Here is an 18,148-nt window from a genome sequence, read left to right as displayed (position 1 = left end):
ATTGAACTTTCAGTTTCAGCATCTTCCTGCCGGACAACCCCGCCTCTGGTCGCCATGGCCGCAAACCTGTCACGTGACTAGCAACGTAAACAACTGTCAGGGAGCTAACGCGTCGGGAGCTGCTTGCACGCGACGCTCCGGTACCGGGAAGACGGGATAACGGGATTCTGACGAACCGGGAGGTCGGTGCAGTCCGGGGGTGGAGGGGGTGTTGGGACCGAGGCGGGCCGTTCCTACCTCCGGTTGCGGGACTTGGGGTTAGTTTGAGAGGCGGGCTCCTCGTGCGGAGGAGGGTAACAACACGTTTGACCCGTGGGGGGGGAAATGGAGAGATGTCACGGTCCAAGCTGAAACATGGGAGCGAGGGCGTCGGTGGCGTTGTGTGTAAGTGTGTCTGTTGTTATCTCCTTTACTCTGATGTGTGTTCAGCTGCTAGTGTTGTATTCGCAAGTAGCTCCACGTTAATGAAGACAAGTGTGTGTTTTACTCAGAAACGTGACGCTGTAAGTTAGTTCATGTCATGCTACTCAGTGTAAAAGCTGAATTCACATAGAATTTTATGTCATTTCATCCAAAAATGTCGTTTTTATTGTGTCCTGGGCTGTTTTTTGTTTTCTAAAGCTTCTCAAAGTGGGTCATCATCGCCAACCTCCAGGATGAACTAACTTAATAACCCAGCACCCAATTATCTAAACGAGATAAACTGATTTAAATTCCTCCATTTGAGTTAACCCCTGCGCCTCCTGTCTCCTCACAGAACGACCCGTCTTCGGTGAGGATCCTGAGGCCCAGCGCTAAGGTCAGCCCGCGGCCCACTGGTCCCACCCTGGACTGGGAGCCTGAAGTGGCCTCCAGCTGTGTGTTTGGTGTTGACTTGGAAACGCTGAGGGAGGAAGGCCAGGTGGTCGGTGGAGTCCCCCTCGTGTTAAGAGACATGGTGGAGTTCCTGGAGAGGAATGGTAACACAGGCACATCCTTCTTTTTATCCTACACATCCCCCCTGCCTTCTCCAATCCTAACAACTACTCACACGTCTCTATGCCTGTGTACTGATGGATGATACTTGTGTTCCCATCACAGGAATGCATCACAGGGGTTTGTTTCGTCTGTGTAGCTCGGTGGCGCGGACCCGGCAGCTGAGGCAGCTGTGGGACCACGGAGAGCGGGTGGGCCTGGAGGAGGAGGCCGATGTCCCCACTGTGGCCTCGCTGCTCAAACTCTTCCTCCGGGAGCTGCCCACCCCCGTGGTGCCCGAACCCCAGCGCCAACAGCTCCTCCTGAGCATTTCAGGTACATTACATTACATTTCATTCAATTTCATTTAGCTGACGCTTTTATCCAAAGCTACTTACAATGTAATGAAAGTGCATTCAACCCTGATGGTACAGACCCAGAACAACAAGAATCAAGAAAGCACAATTGCTTCAAAAATAAAGCAAAACTACAAATTGCTATTTGTAAGTGCCACTTAAATGCTTCTAAATTGTTTTTATTCAAGGTTTATTGTTGGAAGAGGTATGTTTTTAGTCTGCAGTGGAAGATGTTTAAACTTTCAGGTATGAGGAAATCTTGCTGGCGTTGTCGGGTCAGGTTTCATGATCTGTATGCGTTTAAAGCCCAAAATATGCCACGTCTCTTATGCGAATATAACCTGTGTTCACCCCCCTTTACGTTCAATAAGAAAATAATAAGCAAATATATTCAAGAGTCCATCAGCAACAGATTTTTCTCACATGCACAAATGTTCAAAATTGCAATTCTCAGGGCACATATGGCCTCAAATACCAACAGATCCAATATAAATTTGATTTCACACCATATATCCATTGATACTGAGGATTCATAGTGATTGATGGAAGTGTTGGTTGATAAATAATGTTTTTAATGTTTTTGCTTATTTCAGGATATGAAGAAGAGGCAGAATTGAACCAGTCGCTGACGGAGAAACTTTGCCACCTCCCTGCCGACAACCTCAATATTTTGTCTTACCTCATCCACTTCCTGTCCAGAGTGGCTGCTCACAGCCAAACAAATCACATGCCTGTGGAAAACCTGGCAACCATCTTTGGGCCTTGTATATTTCAGTAAGTTGCTGTTGTTAATGTCTCATTCAAATCCTATTCAAACCACTGTTAGGACACAAGGTTGCTCTAATCAAATCAGTACATTCAGGATACGTTCTGACCTGAAAACTGAGTGTCAACTTGTCATTGTGTTAATTATAAAAGACTTTTCCCCTGTGTTGACATTTTTAAATGATGCTTTTCACACCAGTTTTGCTGTAGTGAGTGATACGTCTGAAGATTCCAAGTATGAGCAACAGCAACAGAATAATGCTTTGTCTGATTGTCCCGAGAGCAGCGTTCTAAATGTCGGGCCCAGTTCATCAGCCTCTGTGGTTTTGTGTCTGCTCCATTTTCCACTAAGTTGGGGTGGAGTCGGGATCGTTCCTTCAAGGAAATGGTTGTGGATCATGGTTTGATAACGGAGAGCATGACACTCAGAAGGACAGACACACATCAAAGTCGTTTTTCTTCTCATGTTTATGGAACGTTGACGTCATTGTAAACAAATACAATCTCTCCGGGGAAAGACTCATACTTACTGGACTTGTAAGTCGCTGCCACTGAGGAAAACACTCATTACATTCATTCAATATAATTCAATTTCAGTTATATTGCAGCTTTTCGCCACATTCATCACAGCGTAGGTCAAAACAATACAATATCAAAGGGATGTACACAGCAGGCTTTCAGTCTCCCAAGGGTCTCATAGACAATATGTCTATAGTGTGGTTTTCCTGTGAAGGATAAAGGCATGTCAGTGGAATGTGGAATTAGTCACACTCTGTGAAGTTCTGCACATGTTAGGAAAAATGGAAGACGATTACACCCGGAGAAAGAAGAGTCTGTTGGGGTCTGTCGAGTTGGTATCAAAGGCTTTGAACAAGTTGGGGGTGGGTGTAGATGGTCAGAGAACATCATGTGCTTTCTGCCTTTGGTTCCACAGGAATTAGAACAACAAGCAGGAGAGGAAATGAACGGTATAACCGTTTGGATGAAGAATGATTAAGAGATAAATATATCCCAAAATATCCATGGGAAAAAAAAGCTGCTATTTTGTGCCAAACAAAAGCGACTGTACTTCCATGCACCTATTGGCTCTAATTGTTGCTATTGCTAATATTTCAAAAAGTTCACACAGGTTGAGAATTTGTCGTGGTCGTGGGGGAGAGGTCGATGCCGGGGGCTGGAGGCCTCATGCAGTTTAGATGGGGAGAGTTCAGCCCAAGTTAGTTTTCTGATTGGGGCAGCTAAGGTTGTTCATCCACTTACCAGAAGGTTGGTGGTTCGACCCCAGTCTCCCTCATTCCCCGGGTGGCGAACTGTCCCTCGGCAAGATGCTGAACCCCAAATTGCATTGCATTGTGGGAGTGATGTATAATAGAGAAAGGGCAGCAGATAGATGCACCTCATGAATGTATGAATCAGACTTCAAAAGTCCTATATAAATAGAGACAGTGAAAACTTAAAGGTCTTATAAGGAGGATATCAGTAGTCTGTATAGAGTAAATACTCGCTAAGCAGTAGGGCACAAAGATGCATTTAAGTGGTTACTGCACGCAACCGATTTACCTCAAGTGAAGTAATCTCCCTGAGTGGTTCTACCCGGGTGGAGCAGGCTGCATGAGCACAGCCGGTTTTTGGGAAACTCTGCAGCACATGTCCTTCAGATGCCATATGTGTGACGTGTTCTTTGGCAACGTATCCCCTAGATAACTCCTGCGTATATGTCCAAGCAGCTTTCTATCTCCCCGTGGCTCTGTGAGTGTGTTTGTTAGGAAGTCCACGTGACTGCTCCTGTCCTCACAACAAACAGATCTATTATTACCCAGATTTTTCACATTCTCCTCCCCTGGGTGTTCGCTATGGTAACCAGTGCCCACTATGTATACATGCGACACAACCTAAATAAGAACCAGAATGGATGATAACGACAACAGCAGAATATACGAGGACACACCAATAGTAAAAAAAAGCTGCTTCTATTTGAAGTCACATACATCTCATTAGGAGTGGGGGCTTAGATACATTTTGTGACTTGAATCTTCACATATCTCTGAAGTTTCACATATAAAAGGGAAATTTCATTAGCTTATACTGCCCGTCTGCTTTTACCATTTAATTGACTGTTATTAGGGCCCGAGCACCGACAGGCATTGACAGAGAGTGAGGCCCAATTAACATGCTCAAATTCTTACCAAATTTAGCAGAAAATTAGAAAGTGATGAAAATGTACGTATTCTGGAGGAATTTGCCCGAGCACCTCCTGTGCAGATGTGGACCGCGCACCAATTAATTTAATATTATTTAATGTAATTTTATATAAATTTTTATTTATTTTGGATTTTAGATACTGGATGATTTAACATGCCTTAAAATCCTATTGTAAGACAATAACCCAGTAGATCCAACCTTGGCTTCTGACACCTTAGAATCACAGTGTGGGACACATTTAATTTCATTTAATTCTGAAAATTGATGCAAAACCTTCTACTTTATATTTTTATTTGGAGTTGTATTACACCATTTGCAGTCTTGAGTAGTTTGTCTCATGTGTGTGCTGTGTTCTGCCACTAGATGGAACCCTTTGCAATTTTCTGTGATGCAGCCCTTATCAGAGGACCATTGTGAACACACAGTACATGGCACTGTACTGTATATGTGACTCTGCATTGTTGCTCCTCCACCTCCTCTTCCTGCAGTGTTCCAGCCGGACCCAGGATGCTGGAGGAGCAGAGTATGTGTAATGCCTTGTTGCTCCATCTTCTCAAGCACCAGAGCGTTCTCCTTCCAGTCCCAGCCGAGAACAATCTGGTCTCCTCCATCGCCTCCTCCTCCATTGCCTCCTACTCGATCGCCTCCTCCTCAATCGCCTCCTCCTCACCACCTCCTCCTACTCTCTCCGCTCTCTCACACTTTGAGGTGAACAGATCTTTCAAATTCCCTCCAGTGGAAATTTCACACTTCTTAATTACAATGAATTATTCAGTAGGTAATCTTAGCACTTACTGACAAATAGTAGCCATGGTTATTCCAGTCTCTGAACTCATGTAATACGAGAAGCATACGAATTTATAAAGTCTTTCAGTTCCCTCACAAATGATTTACATATACAGTAAGATTTTTAAACCTTTAAACTAGATGTAGGATTGTTGCTTTAGGCTGTTCAGTTATTTTGTGGTATGATTTCATTAGTGGCCTCAGACCTGTAGTAGTTGCTAAAGAGCTCATTAAAAGGTAATGGCTAAGTGACAGGTTTTAGAAAAATGTACTGACCAATGAAGATTCTTTTTTAATTAGTTATTAGTTACTTTTCTGGTTCCAGGTTCTGTAAATTGATTGATTATGTTACAGTTACTAGGAATTAATAATATATACAGCGGGGGAATCAATTCATACAAGTAATAACTTATAATAGGCTTCACCGTCCCTACTGGTTGTCCATCATTCGTTGACTGGTATGACTGTGAAGACAGTATCATAATGTGTTCTGTGTAGGATGTAGAGAGGTTTTTAAAAAAGCCTATAAAAATAATGCACAAATAAGCTCTGAGGTTTTATTACCCCTCTAGAGTGCTCTGTGTTTGTTCACTCCTGTTGTCCCTCGTAGGTCCGACCCAGCAGCCGTCAGCCAGAGCAGAGCAGCGTGGACAGATTGGAGGGAGACACCACGTCCGTCTCAGTGACGAGTGCTTGTGACCAAACAGTATGGATCCGAGCTCAACTCAAAAGGTACTGTCATGGGGATAGATGTCGCTTTGTATTAACGTTAATCAGATCAGGTCCCATTTCCTATAAAAACTAGAGCTGTTCCTCTGTGCTATAGATAGTGGCATCTGAATCTAATGGAAGGACCTCATTGCTGTTTGTGCCATGAACAATCTTACTTTGAAGACAGGTAGTAATATACACTGGTGGCTACATATCTGGGAACACAAACTGAGTCCCCCAAGTAGTCAACAGGAAATAGAGCTGGTGTCGCTCACAGTCCTTTCAGTCTAACCCTGGCATCACTGTTTTCCTGCTGGATGGAGCAGAGAGAAGTAGAATAAGGACAAATTGGTCACCCAGACAGAATCAACATAATGAAAGTCATCTGCTTGTGGTGAACTTCAAAGTTACCGGACAATGATATATTTGTAACTCGTGAGCGTAGTTTGCCACGAGCTTGCTGTAAAGGAATTACATTTTATTAATATATTATCTGTTTCCATCTGCTGTCAGTGAGCATGTGACATATTGACCATGTGCGCTCTGATACTTGCCACGCGCTGATTCATTTTGTGGCAGTTAGCCATGTGTGCATGTATTTGTTTGTCTGCTGTCTTAATTTGTGTTTCCTGTTTGGATGAGAGATCTGTTTAATGACGCTAACAGATCTATAAACAATTTCTTGTTGTGATTCTCAGCAGACGGGCAACTGAAAACCATCCGTCCTTGGTGGAATTCAGAAAACACGCATGAAGTAGTCACTGATAATATTGTGGTTGACTTAAAGAAAAGCGAGATAAGGTCACAGAATTATTCAGTGGCTGCAGCACGATTTGGCAGCCAGATGTCGGACTCGTCAGACTGTAATTAAACCACCCACACGTGTCAGTATGAAAATGAGTCATCAGTAGATGCGGGCCAGCTTTTTCTTGTCCAACAGGTGGCTTGAAATGTGCAGCGTTTGTGTTTGTGGGTGTTTGTGTGTGTGTGTGTGTCTTTCCAATTGACATGGGAAAAGGTCCAAGTCTGTGTAAAGCAGACACGGCCCTGTGTTTATTTCCTCAGCTCATGTTGATTCACGACACTCAGTCCAGCTGCCCACCTGCCAGATCACTGTTTCTGTCCATCAGGCAGTTAAACGGTTTCCTCATGTCGTCCAGTGCAGGATCAGGCTCGTCCCTCTGTAGTAGCATCATCTTACTTCAAAAATTAGAGAGTCAAATTAGAGAGCCTCAGTTGTTGTTTCACAGATCTGTGGACAGAGAAGATTCTGTGTTCGTCTCACATGCAGGCAGCTGCACAAGAGGACAACAGCAACACCTCAGTATTAAACCATATGGGAGGGAACAGATGATAAGTCGAGGTCACAGCACTTCATGTCAGGGTCGTCATTATCATGGTGAGAGCGGAGACTCTCTGAAGGTTCATCTTATCTCCATGTAGGAGACAGGATGGTCACTCGGAACACAAAACATAAATCATCTGATCTAAAACATTCCTTCTGAGGCCTCATGAGTTCTACCCCATCACACCTGTAAAACAATAGTTTTAGTCAATAGTTCCATGATAAACACAGAAACTTGTGGACACACCCCCTTAAGATCTTAGCTAACATCTGATGTGGAAGAGCAGCAAATGACCTGAAGACCATGGAGAAAACAATTGATCCAAATTTGACCCTTGAAACAAATTAAGACAAAAATGAGCTGGGACAATAAATAAAGATCTTTTGACCGAGTGTCAGGATACTGTCAAAAGGATGGAGTGTGGATCTGCTACCTACCTACCACTCATCTATCAATGAGAGTGGAGCTTTCACTTTATGTGCAGCAAGGAAGTCATTTGTCACTTAAAAGTAAGTCTCTCTCTCTCTGCACTCTGCAGGGGTCTGACAGTTACTCATACAGTAAAAGCTATAATTACCTCCAGCGCCTTAGATAAGAAAGACATTGTCAAAGTAGGTCAGAGAGGCAGGTCAAGATGAACTTTCTTTAACGAAGGCTGTACAGGTCTGTTTTTGTGATAAGACTGAAAAACTGTGAGTGTGGAGGGAATAATATCGAGCGGAGGAGGATTTTATATGTGTATGTGTGAGGGGAATGGGTTATTGAAGGGGCGGGGCCAGCTCTTTGCCCCCGGTTGTGTCACTTGTGCTCTTGACCATCAAGTACTCGTTGTCTGTGCCCTATTTACTTCACGTCTCTGGCGTTCTGCGTCCCTCCGATGCAGCGAGCGGTTGACTGTCACGTGTAGTTAGACTGCTGTGTGGCTCGGCATTTCAACAAAGGATGTTTTCGGGTCTTATCTGCTTCAGCCTCAGTGACACTCAGGGTCGAGTCTACATTCCTCCACAAGTGAATGAACATGCTCTGCATCCGAGGTCATTAATGCAATACGGTTATATTCTCATTGCTCTGGTTTGTCCACCAGCAAATGCATCAGTGCTTTCACTAATTTGTGCATCTTAGAATAAAATGTGTCGTGTCTACACTGCTCTGAGAGAATAAACATTTATGACGCTGAGGGCCGTCTGTGGTTTCTCTACTTCCTACGAGTTCACTCAGTTTGTTTCTGTCCCTCTTGCCTCTCTTCAGATGAAAGATGTTTGAGGAAGGGGGACTCGAAGCTGAGGAGTGATTCATGTTCATCATGCAGCGGCCGTCTGCTCGACTCATTCTTTGATTAATGTAGCAGTCACAGTCATTAGTTTCTCGCTGCCGCTGCGCTGACCCGTCGGGCTGCAGGTTACAGCTCCGGAGTCAGACACCGTTTTACCCAAGTACACGTGACAGATGGGCTGCTTTTGGTTCGCGTCACAGCAAATGAGTTGTGCTTGTTTTTGCTGGGAGCAGCTCATTAGAGCCTCTCTGGGGCTTTAAATCAAGCTCTGCTGAGTCATGCAGGTTTTTTTCTTCCCACCTGCTGCAGAGGCCTACAGTTTTTCTCAGGGATATAAGTGTGGGACACAACTCGTGTTAGCCTTACGATATGCTGATTTATACACTTAGAATCTGCTGTCATAGATTTTACATGCGTGTATCCCATCCAACATGACATGGGTCTGCTACTGCCAGTTTTGACATACTTATTTAATATTTTACTGATTTAGTTGTAGCAGTCACTTGGACTCAAAGATTACTTAATTAGATGCATTACTCAATGGAGGGGGGGGGGGGGAATGATGTAGACTAAAATTGCACTGGTTGGTTTTAAGAAGCATTATTGTTCTTCAGGAAAATCTCTACAAATGAGTGGTTGAATAAAGACCTCTGGATAACAGGGCCACAGAGAATCTGGAGCAAAATCCATGTATTATCATTTTATAAAAAATATAATGCATTATTCAAAAACACCTATTAACGATATAATCAAAAGCTACAGAACAGCAGTTTTTGTTTTAATACTTCAAAAAGAATGTCTCAACTGAGAGTGTTATTTTCTCTTCTCCTCATGTCTTCCTGTCCTCACCCTCTGTCTCTCTCTGTCCCTCCATAGAGCTGACACTCTGATGCAGAGTTGTGAAACCAGCTCTGACGTCAGTGCTGACATTCAGAGGCTGATTTCAGACCGGCAGGCTCTGGAAGAGAAGGGGCAAAGTACGGGGGCAGGCTGTGTGCCCTCCCGCCTTGCTGACCCAGGGCCAGGGCACCATCTGCACCAGAGGAGACATTTTCAAAAGGTTCAAGAGACACCATCAGAGTTGATGTGTACCACAGTGGGGTGAGTGTCTTTGCTGTTTGCCATACACACAGGATATATTTACCCCTAAACTGACAAATGTGTTTTCTCTATTCACAAAACTCTAATGCACATTCATTTTTCATTAATAGAACTCTTTGAAATTATGTTATTTTTCTTCAACAGGACCTTTTCACCCTTCAACTCATCATCAAAAGAGAAAGAGAGGACAGAAGGAAACAAGGAAGAGGACAGACGGACACCGTCCTCGTCCATTAGAGATGACTGTTCACTGGTGTGCAGTGTTCATTTTCTTGTAGTCTTTGCATCTTCTTTTTAGGTTTTACTCTCTTAGTTTCTTTTTTTTCATTCCTATACTCCCTTTTCAATCTCTCCAGTACTCACGACTCTTGGTGTTAATATAATTCAGTATAAACAGTTTCTTTGCTTTTTCGCATTTATTTATAGACCTGTAGAGTGTGGTGAAAACGATGTACAGTAACTTGCTGCCTCCTACATATGCTGACAAATACATTCTGTGGAGTGGAGTGTTGCACAATGATATTTCTAATATGTAAAGAGGAAAGTCCTTTACTCTATGACTGAAAAGTGATTTATTATGGATTCAATTGTTTTCCAGGCTTCTACAAATCCAGGGAGGACATCTGTTTCCGACTGCTGCACAGCCAGCGGATCACAGAGAAAAGCCCATGTGCAGAGTCAGCACTCAGAGAGGTGAGAGGAAAGCTTCCACATGAAGACGAAATTCAATCACAATGTTGGTGCTGCAAACATTTGCTCCTGGTTATTATCATTAAACATTTAAATAACAAAATATTTCTACCAAGATTCAAAGACGAGCATAAATACTGAAGCACTTTAGTGAGACGGGATGTTTTGGTAGTTTGGGATCAGCCCCTCGCTCCTGCACTCGATTCCTCAGTTCAGCTCATGTCTCAGCCCTGCAGTCAAATGGGAAGTAGGTTATGGGAGCAATGTGCTGCTCACAGTCATGGTTTTGATTCCAGTCCAAATAACACCGGCTGCCACGGGGTTCCACGTGGTGCAGGCCGACCGAGCTATCTGGACTGGGTCGACCTAGCATGGCGCTGGTGTTTTTGTTTTTGCACTGCCTCCAATGAGCCACAGGACGGGTCATCTCAGTTGTGCCTCATTAGTGTCTGATATAAATAAGCCGTAACCTTAACGGCGGAGCCAGATGACTGTCTGACCTTCAAGGAACATCTAGCACACAGCTGACTAAATACAGATAAAGCACAATGTGTGTCACAGTTGTATGGAGCCTGTATTTATGTTGTTGACATCATTTTGTTTTTCAGTCTGCTGTGCTGCATCGAGTCAAAGACAGAAGACAAAAGCAAAGGGCCTGATGGGAAGGTAAATAAACAGCAAGCTCCAAATCCTTTCATAAAGCAACTGTTTAAAGTCAGGTCGGAGAGGATCGTTCTGTGAAAGCCAGGCTACAGAGTTTGAAGCCTACGGTTTGCAAACTAGAGAAATGCAATGTACGAATGGATCTTAAAACCCACCACTGATAGAGAGAGAGAGAGTCCAGTCCATCCACTAGGATTCAAAAAAACAAATTTAGGGATGTGTAAAATGGCGTAGAACAGGTGGTGACAGTGAAGAAACCAGAACAGACTTACAAATTAATTTCTTCAATATCAATAATAATCGATGGTTTTATTTAGCAGGAACAGAAGACACCCACAATTTCAATGACTCCCAATCTGGGCGAAATTTGTCAAACCTTAAAATATACTTGTGTTGACTTTTGTCAAAGAAACTATTCAAACTCTTCTCTAGTGAAAAATAATAATAATTGATTTTATCTATTTATGTGTCACTATATGTGGATGTGACACGTACTAGAGTGAGGGTTTCAGGGATGTGGCTTCATCAGTGAGTGTACTGTCTGCTCCTACAGGGGAGAAGAGGAGGAGGAGGAGGAGGAAGTCGTGGTTCTTCTAATACTCTCAATGATTGCAGAGGCAGGAACAGCGGTCGTGACGTAAGTCCTCCTTCCCCACGGTCTTTTTTAGATACACAAATTAAAACCTTTAGGTTGAGTGTATCTATGACAACAGGAGCATCGATACCTCAGGTGATTGTGTGCGTGATGCGTGCCTGTGTGTTTATGTGCACACCTACAGTATATGTGTGTCTGTAGGTGTGAGCACGCCTGCCTGTGGGTGTTTGGCTTCAGTTATAGCAGCCTGACTCCCTCCGCCTCCTCTGTGTGACGCACAAAGCACCGTTTCTTTTTTTTTTTATGAATGAACAGCCGAGGAGGGTGAGAAAGGAGAAACCAAGCCCTTATCTGCTGCTGCTGCAGATGATGATGATGATGGTGAAGAAGATGATGCTGAGAATGTCAGAGCATCTAAACTCACAATAATACGTAACAAAAAAACAATCTGCTTTATATCCTCCTCAATGAGATCAGGATGCTTTTAGTGACATCTTTATTCCATCATCAGAATTCATTAGACATGCATCCACGTTCACACACGAGGCAGCCGGCTACGTGACTCCCTGCAGCTCTGCCAAACAGACTGGGGCCGACAACGTTGCCGTGGAAACGCCTCGTCACGTAGTCCCTCTCCTCCCTCGCCCAAACGCCCCCCCCCCCCCCCCCCGCACGCACGCACCGACATGAGCGGCATTCCCGACGACCCCCTTCCTCCTCAGCATGATGAATAATCCATGTGGAGGCAGTTTAGTAGCTGAGATGCCGGGAATGCCATTCAGAGGGAAAACCATGTGGATGTAGGGATTCTCTTTGAGGGAGGGGGGGGGCAGCTACGCTCTCCACGCTCACACACCCACAAACGCATCGACCTGATGATGGTATTCACAGCTTTACTGTTCAAAGGAGAGCGTGTCGCTTATGAGGGATCCCACGCTGGATGCTGATGCACGTTAGGAATCTGACTCACTGGTTTGGATGACTAGCAGAGACCTGAGGAGAGCTACAGCAGAGGAGAGTCACGTTTTGGATTTGACCATTTTTATCGGTGATTGTACCTGGCTGGGAGCTTTGAAAGATCTTTTTTTTTCAAGTTTGCTCTCAGTACTTCAGCCAAAAGCCCAGCCCTGCTTTGACTAAAACCGTTCTCAATCGGACAAGGACACCACCCAGACTATTTATTTTCCCATGAGAGAATAAAATGATTTTGCAGGACTTCTCCAGCTTCCTGGGCAGTGTGTGAAACATCGAAGACGACACATCTCCCTGACTTCTCCTCTACCTGCACGTCTGCATCCCTGAAGCCATGTTCTGCTTCTGTTTCCAGAGCCCCTTCCTCAAGCTACAAGCCCTGGAGGCTGAGTCGGGATCTCCGCCAGCAGCAGGAGACCCCCGAGTTGGGGACAGCCGTCCAGCTGAGCAACAGCCTTTTTCTCCTGAAGAGCAGAGTCTGTATTTGAACCACAAGCCGTTCCTCAACTTGCCACCATCACCACCGGCTCAGGATTATAACACGGTGGACCTTTCCCAGCCTGGTAAGACAATGGCACACATCATGATATACAGAATTGATAATAGTTAAGATTGTGAATGATTTTAACTTGTGCGCCTTAGTAAAAAGTAAATAAAAGTCATAATGACACTAAACCAATTATTTATTTGATCTACCTATATCATAAATGTATTTATGCCATTGTGTTCTCAAAGGACCACACAGTGGAGTACTTTCAGTCCATTAGTACAAGAGCAATACTCTGTACATGCTGTTCTAGAACCTTTATTTATAGCGTTTGTCATCTTTCATTCAGAGCAGCTTCCAAGCTGCTTGTAATTCCTTATAAGGGTTCATTAACAGTCAGTATCGCTTGTCAGTGAGCGGCGAGCTTCATCATAGTAACCGCACACACAGGTACGACGCTGTCCCTGTTGCATCACTGTACGACACCAGTGACATAATGAAGAGGTTCATATATTACATAATATATCATGTTTTTGATATCAAGACACGAAAGTAGATGCTCTCTTTTATTTTCTAATGGTGGACCTGAGTAAACACTGATTAAAAAAAACAGTGTTTTTTAACTATATAGACAAGAAGCTGTATTTGTAACAAAACAAATTAATGAGATGGTCGTTATTCTTTCATTCTACTTCCTTCTCTACTCCCTCTTGTTTTCTGTTCTACCTCCTCCCGCCTTTCTCTCCACTCTCCCTTCTCACATGTTGTCCCATGTGTATTAGCAGAATGAAAGAAAATGAGAAAAAGTCCAATTCAATACAGATTTCATACTTTGTCCTATCTGTCTCTTTTTCTCTCTTACAGCTCAGACACCTTCCCCTCTTTCATCGGAGTCCAGTCCCGTCCCCTCCACTGCCTCCACTCTTTCTGAGGACATGTCAGGGGACGATACCCTGTCGAGCACAACGGGGCCCAACACCAGCCCGCTCCTGTCCTGTTTTACGACGGCCGACGGCCCCGTTCCCTCGCCGCGCTGCCCCAACCTCAGCCACAGCCTGCGTTTCAACTTGGACCCGGAGACAGCTCCTTCTCCTCCGAGTTCACAACACATACACATGTAAGAAGATCATCTCCTCACCAGCTATATTCAGGAGTAGTGGCTCACAGCTTGGATAGTCTCAGTTTTTAGGTTCTTGATACATGGTTGGATGTAGTTTGTAAATAATCAGAGTGTTAATGAGGTGACACATTAGAGCAGTGATTCTCAAATGGGGGTACGCGTACCCCTGGGGGTACTTGAAGGTACTCCAGGGGGTACTTGAGATTTTTTTTAAATATATTTAAAATTAGCATCCATTCAAAAATCCTTGAAAAATTGTTATTTAACAAATATTCAATAAAATATAAGTGTAAGTTCATGAACTAAATTATATATTCAGTAGGCTTTTCAATTTAATTATCCTAAAAAAACAGAGTCTCCCCCATAACGATGGTTTGACCCAACCTGGCACACGCCACCTGTCATCACCTGTCATCACCTGCCTTGAAAACTTCAACAATGGAGTCGAGTTGAAGTGCAGCAGCAATGCTGCTGAAACACGGAGGGACAAGTACCAAAGATACCAGAGCAGAGAGCCTTCCCTAAACAACACCGTGAGAGCTAGTGCCTCTTCGGAGGGACGCTAAAATGGAAAAGTTTTCCGTTGTGAAGTTAATGATTCATTACAATAAGTCCGCGTCTCTACCGGTACCCTTTCAAAATAAAAGCATGTAATACAAAAGCAGAAATGAAATTGTATGACCCTAAAACGAGCAAATATGTCACAATAAAATAACAGAAAGACGCTTCAATATTATTAACAATAACATAGATTGGGTTATTTACACTTTATGTTTTTTCTGTGGGGAGAGATTAGCCAGCAGTGGCATTAAGCCACCACATCTTCAGCGGTATCTCCAGACAAAACATGAAAGTCATGTTGGTAAGCCACCTGAGTTTTTTAAGAGGAAACTTTCTGAATTCAGGTCATCTCAAGACACGATGCGAAAAGCCTCCCCAAAGCAAACGGAAACAAGCTACCTGTCAGTATTCTTTTCGATCCTTAAAGAAGATATTTTAAGATGATGAATATTAAAAAAATATGTTTTGAGCTAATCTTTTATTTAAAACTAAGTTAATGATTTATTTTTTGGGAAGAAGTGTTTAGCTATAATTAAGTTCATGAGTTCAGTTTGAGAAAATATCTTTATTATGATCCCAAAGAGGTCACTTTAAGTTGATAATTATTTTGAGGTGCACAAATCTTTATTTATATTGAGATAATAATAAAAGTCTTTCGTTATTTTATATCTTTTTATTTCGTAATAGTTCAAGAGAGACCACTACAAATGAGCAATGTTATGGACATTGATGGAGTTTTAAATTTGAATGTGTCTAGTTACAAGGCTTAATAAATCACATTACATCTTTCTTTCAACCAAAAATGCTTTGCGCTGGTTAGGGGGTACTCGGCAGAATTTTTTCTTCGAAGGGGGTACGTCACTGAAAAAAGGTTGAGAACCACTGCATTAGAGGATTTGCTACTTTGGGAGGAAATTGGTTCCTCGGATGTGTTTTTAGAAAGTCCTGATTTCATACTAAGGCATGAATACGCAGGAAGTCAAGAATGCAAATGGGCTGATGTGTCCTTTCCTGTCCTCAGGGCTCGCTGCAGCATCCACCCGGAGCCAGACGAGGGCTCTGTGACCGTCTCCGTGCTCAACAGACACATCCACACCCTGAGGAGGAGGATCAGGCATTTTGAGGAGCGTTTCGAACAGGAGAGGCACTATAAGGTGAGGAGGGAGAAATCAGAGCTGCTGGGACGGTTTTATTCTCTTGAGTCATGATTGGATTGGAAGTTATTTCCTTTAGAATTAAAAACTATGTTTTTTTTCCCAAACACATAACCAGCGCTCTTAGAGACATGCAGCGTTTCATTTATCATGTTTTTTTAATCCCATGCCGGACACTTGATGATGGCGATGTTTAGGTTTTAAACAGAGGCTGCTTCTGCTGCCTTCCTCCAACACGTCATGCATACTACAGTGAATTACTCCCTCTGCTGGTCCATGGACAAAATTACTGTTTGTTACACAAGTCATCCTCAGTCAACTGGTTGATAAACTGCTGCGGCACACAGGCCAACGACTGCTATGACAACCGAGCAGACCCAGAACAAGGGACTGACTAAAGAAAGCTGATCTCAAGACAGCCGCTGTACTTTTCATGATGAGATTTTGAAATGATTTTCTTTTTCCAGCCTGCTCATAATGACAAAACATCAGATCCAGAGATGGCCAGACTAATGAAGGAGCTCATTAAGACTCGCAAGCAGCTTAAAGGTCAGTTACATAACCATAAATACACAGTCGATTCCTAATGACTGCAGCGGTATTTCAGACTTAGAGTTTGTAAAAGTGCTAATAAAACAATATCAAATATATGTATTGTACCAGTAACTTTATATAATCTATTTTGCGTTTGTAAACATGCTAGATTCATTTTTGTGGTTCACACCTCCACATTTTAGAAACACAAGGTTCCTGTTCTCATGTCCTTTCTTTTTCTAAACTCTGGTTTCCCTTCAGAGCTAAAGCTGAGACAAACAGAAGAGGCCGGGCTGAGAGGACGGGGACGTTTCAAAACACGCAGGACCAACACAGACCAGGGCGAGGCCGCACCGACAGGGACGGAGCTGCAGCAGCTCAACAACAACGGCAACACAAAACCAAACGTGGAGGAAACCGTCAACATGATAACCAACCGACTGAAGGAGAGACGGAGGGAGCTTCGCCTGCCCGACCACATTAAGGTGGATAAGAATAAATGAAATGTCCTGTTGCTACATGGGTTTGTTGTTCTAATTGACCGGAGATAGAGAGAAACTGTGAGTTACTGACCCTGGACGGATGGAAATCACATTTGCCTCATCACTTGCAATATAACCCATCAAAACAGAGCCTCACAATCATCTTTGAAACAGTCTTACTGATTGAGGGTCTGTTTACAATGTTCCCTGTGCCTACTTGTGCAGGAGATGACTCATTACCAGATGACCATGGAGAAAACTAGCATGCAGAAGTGTTTGCTCTACTTTGAGAGTCTGCACGGACGACCGGTAAGAACAAACTGTGTTTATCTCCTATTTCTTACCTGAGTAGTTTGATTCTCTTCTCTCCGTGCTGACTGATTTCTCTTTCTTTGTGTTTGTATAGTATCACCAATAACAAATGTTTTTCTGTTTGTGTCTCGTTTGTGTCGTCAGACTACAAAGCAGGAGCGGACGCTCATGAAACCTTTCTACGACCGGTACCGTCTTCTCAAGCAGCTTCTGCTTTTTTCTGCGGCCTCGACAGTCATCACGACCATAGTGAGTATCCATCTGATACTGAATTTTGAATAAGGGAGAGTGCTCTTGTAGACAGGGACTATATCTTGACAAGTACACAACCCTGCTGGTTTTCACCCATGAGGATACAACTGAGCTGGGCCTCTGAGGGCCAGGGCAGAGTCACTCTACTGCCACCTCCTGGCCTGATATAAGAGCTACATTAAACGTCTATGAAAAAATGGACAGATGATTATTGAACTAATATTTATGGGGATTTAAAGTCACTCAACATTTTCAGATATTTTCCTCAAGACCACTGTTAAACCTGCTGTATATGTTTGAGAGAAAATGACCCCCCCCCCCCTGTGTTCTGTGGGCACAAAGGAGGAAGAGGAGGACTCTGATGAAGGTCACCCCAAACAGCGAAGCCCCAGGCAGCAGCCAGATTGGCTTAAATCTCCCAGGTGTGCGTCCTCAGAGGAGTTGCTGCAGCTGCCTTCGTTGGAAATGTCCGAGACGCCTCTGGTGTCCCCGCTGGAGGAGACGAGGAGTCTCCAGCCGCAGATCATCACCCTGGATACATTACACGAAGCTTCCAGGTATGGATTCTGTGTGTAGCTCTAACAGCTCTTCAGTGGGATTTACTGCTCATTTTCCAACTCAAATTAACTTGTTATATTTGAATTAAATGCACCCGTGCCTCCTTAATGTAAAAAAACGATTTAATAGATGATAATACATTGTTTATTTCTCTGTTCGTTTAGATCAGAATTGCTGGATCACCTCGGAGTCGCTCGATCAGAGAAGCGGAGGCTTCACAAAACCCTCCGAGAGTTTGAAAACCACTTCTACACGCAGACCGGCAGGTAAAAGC

General features: G+C 43.6%; 1 protein-coding gene across 2 annotated transcripts in view; it reads left to right on the top strand.

Moving 5' to 3' along the window:
* Positions 1-316: 316 nt before the first annotated feature.
* LOC133966621 (protein FAM13B-like) overlaps positions 317-18,148 on the top strand; it is an 18,441-nt gene continuing 609 nt past the window's right edge. Inside the window, exons 1-20 of one of the 2 annotated variants that reach the window (XM_062401607.1) lie at positions 317-384; positions 758-959; positions 1,081-1,290; positions 1,904-2,084; positions 4,766-4,985; positions 5,674-5,795; positions 9,270-9,494; positions 9,639-9,747; positions 10,093-10,187; positions 10,793-10,850; positions 11,401-11,484; positions 12,770-12,977; positions 13,766-14,018; positions 15,604-15,736; positions 16,204-16,285; positions 16,532-16,755; positions 16,978-17,061; positions 17,209-17,313; positions 17,659-17,873; positions 18,039-18,140. In XM_062401607.1, coding sequence (XP_062257591.1) covers positions 355-384; positions 758-959; positions 1,081-1,290; positions 1,904-2,084; positions 4,766-4,985; positions 5,674-5,795; positions 9,270-9,494; positions 9,639-9,747; positions 10,093-10,187; positions 10,793-10,850; positions 11,401-11,484; positions 12,770-12,977; positions 13,766-14,018; positions 15,604-15,736; positions 16,204-16,285; positions 16,532-16,755; positions 16,978-17,061; positions 17,209-17,313; positions 17,659-17,873; positions 18,039-18,140 — 2,942 coding nt within the window. In that variant the 5' untranslated portion in view covers positions 317-354. The remainder of the gene's footprint in view (positions 385-757; positions 960-1,080; positions 1,291-1,903; positions 2,085-4,765; positions 4,986-5,673; positions 5,796-9,269; positions 9,495-9,638; positions 9,748-10,092; positions 10,188-10,792; positions 10,851-11,400; positions 11,485-12,769; positions 12,978-13,765; positions 14,019-15,603; positions 15,737-16,203; positions 16,286-16,531; positions 16,756-16,977; positions 17,062-17,208; positions 17,314-17,658; positions 17,874-18,038; positions 18,141-18,148) is intronic. The other variant, XM_062401608.1, reaches the window with a different exon arrangement.

The sequence above is a fragment of the Platichthys flesus genome, chromosome 12 (genome assembly GCF_949316205.1).
Source record: "Platichthys flesus chromosome 12, fPlaFle2.1, whole genome shotgun sequence".
NCBI lineage: Eukaryota > Metazoa > Chordata > Actinopteri > Pleuronectiformes > Pleuronectidae > Platichthys > Platichthys flesus.
Note: the sequence above shows the minus strand (reverse complement) of the source record. Positions and strands in the feature narration are given on the sequence as shown.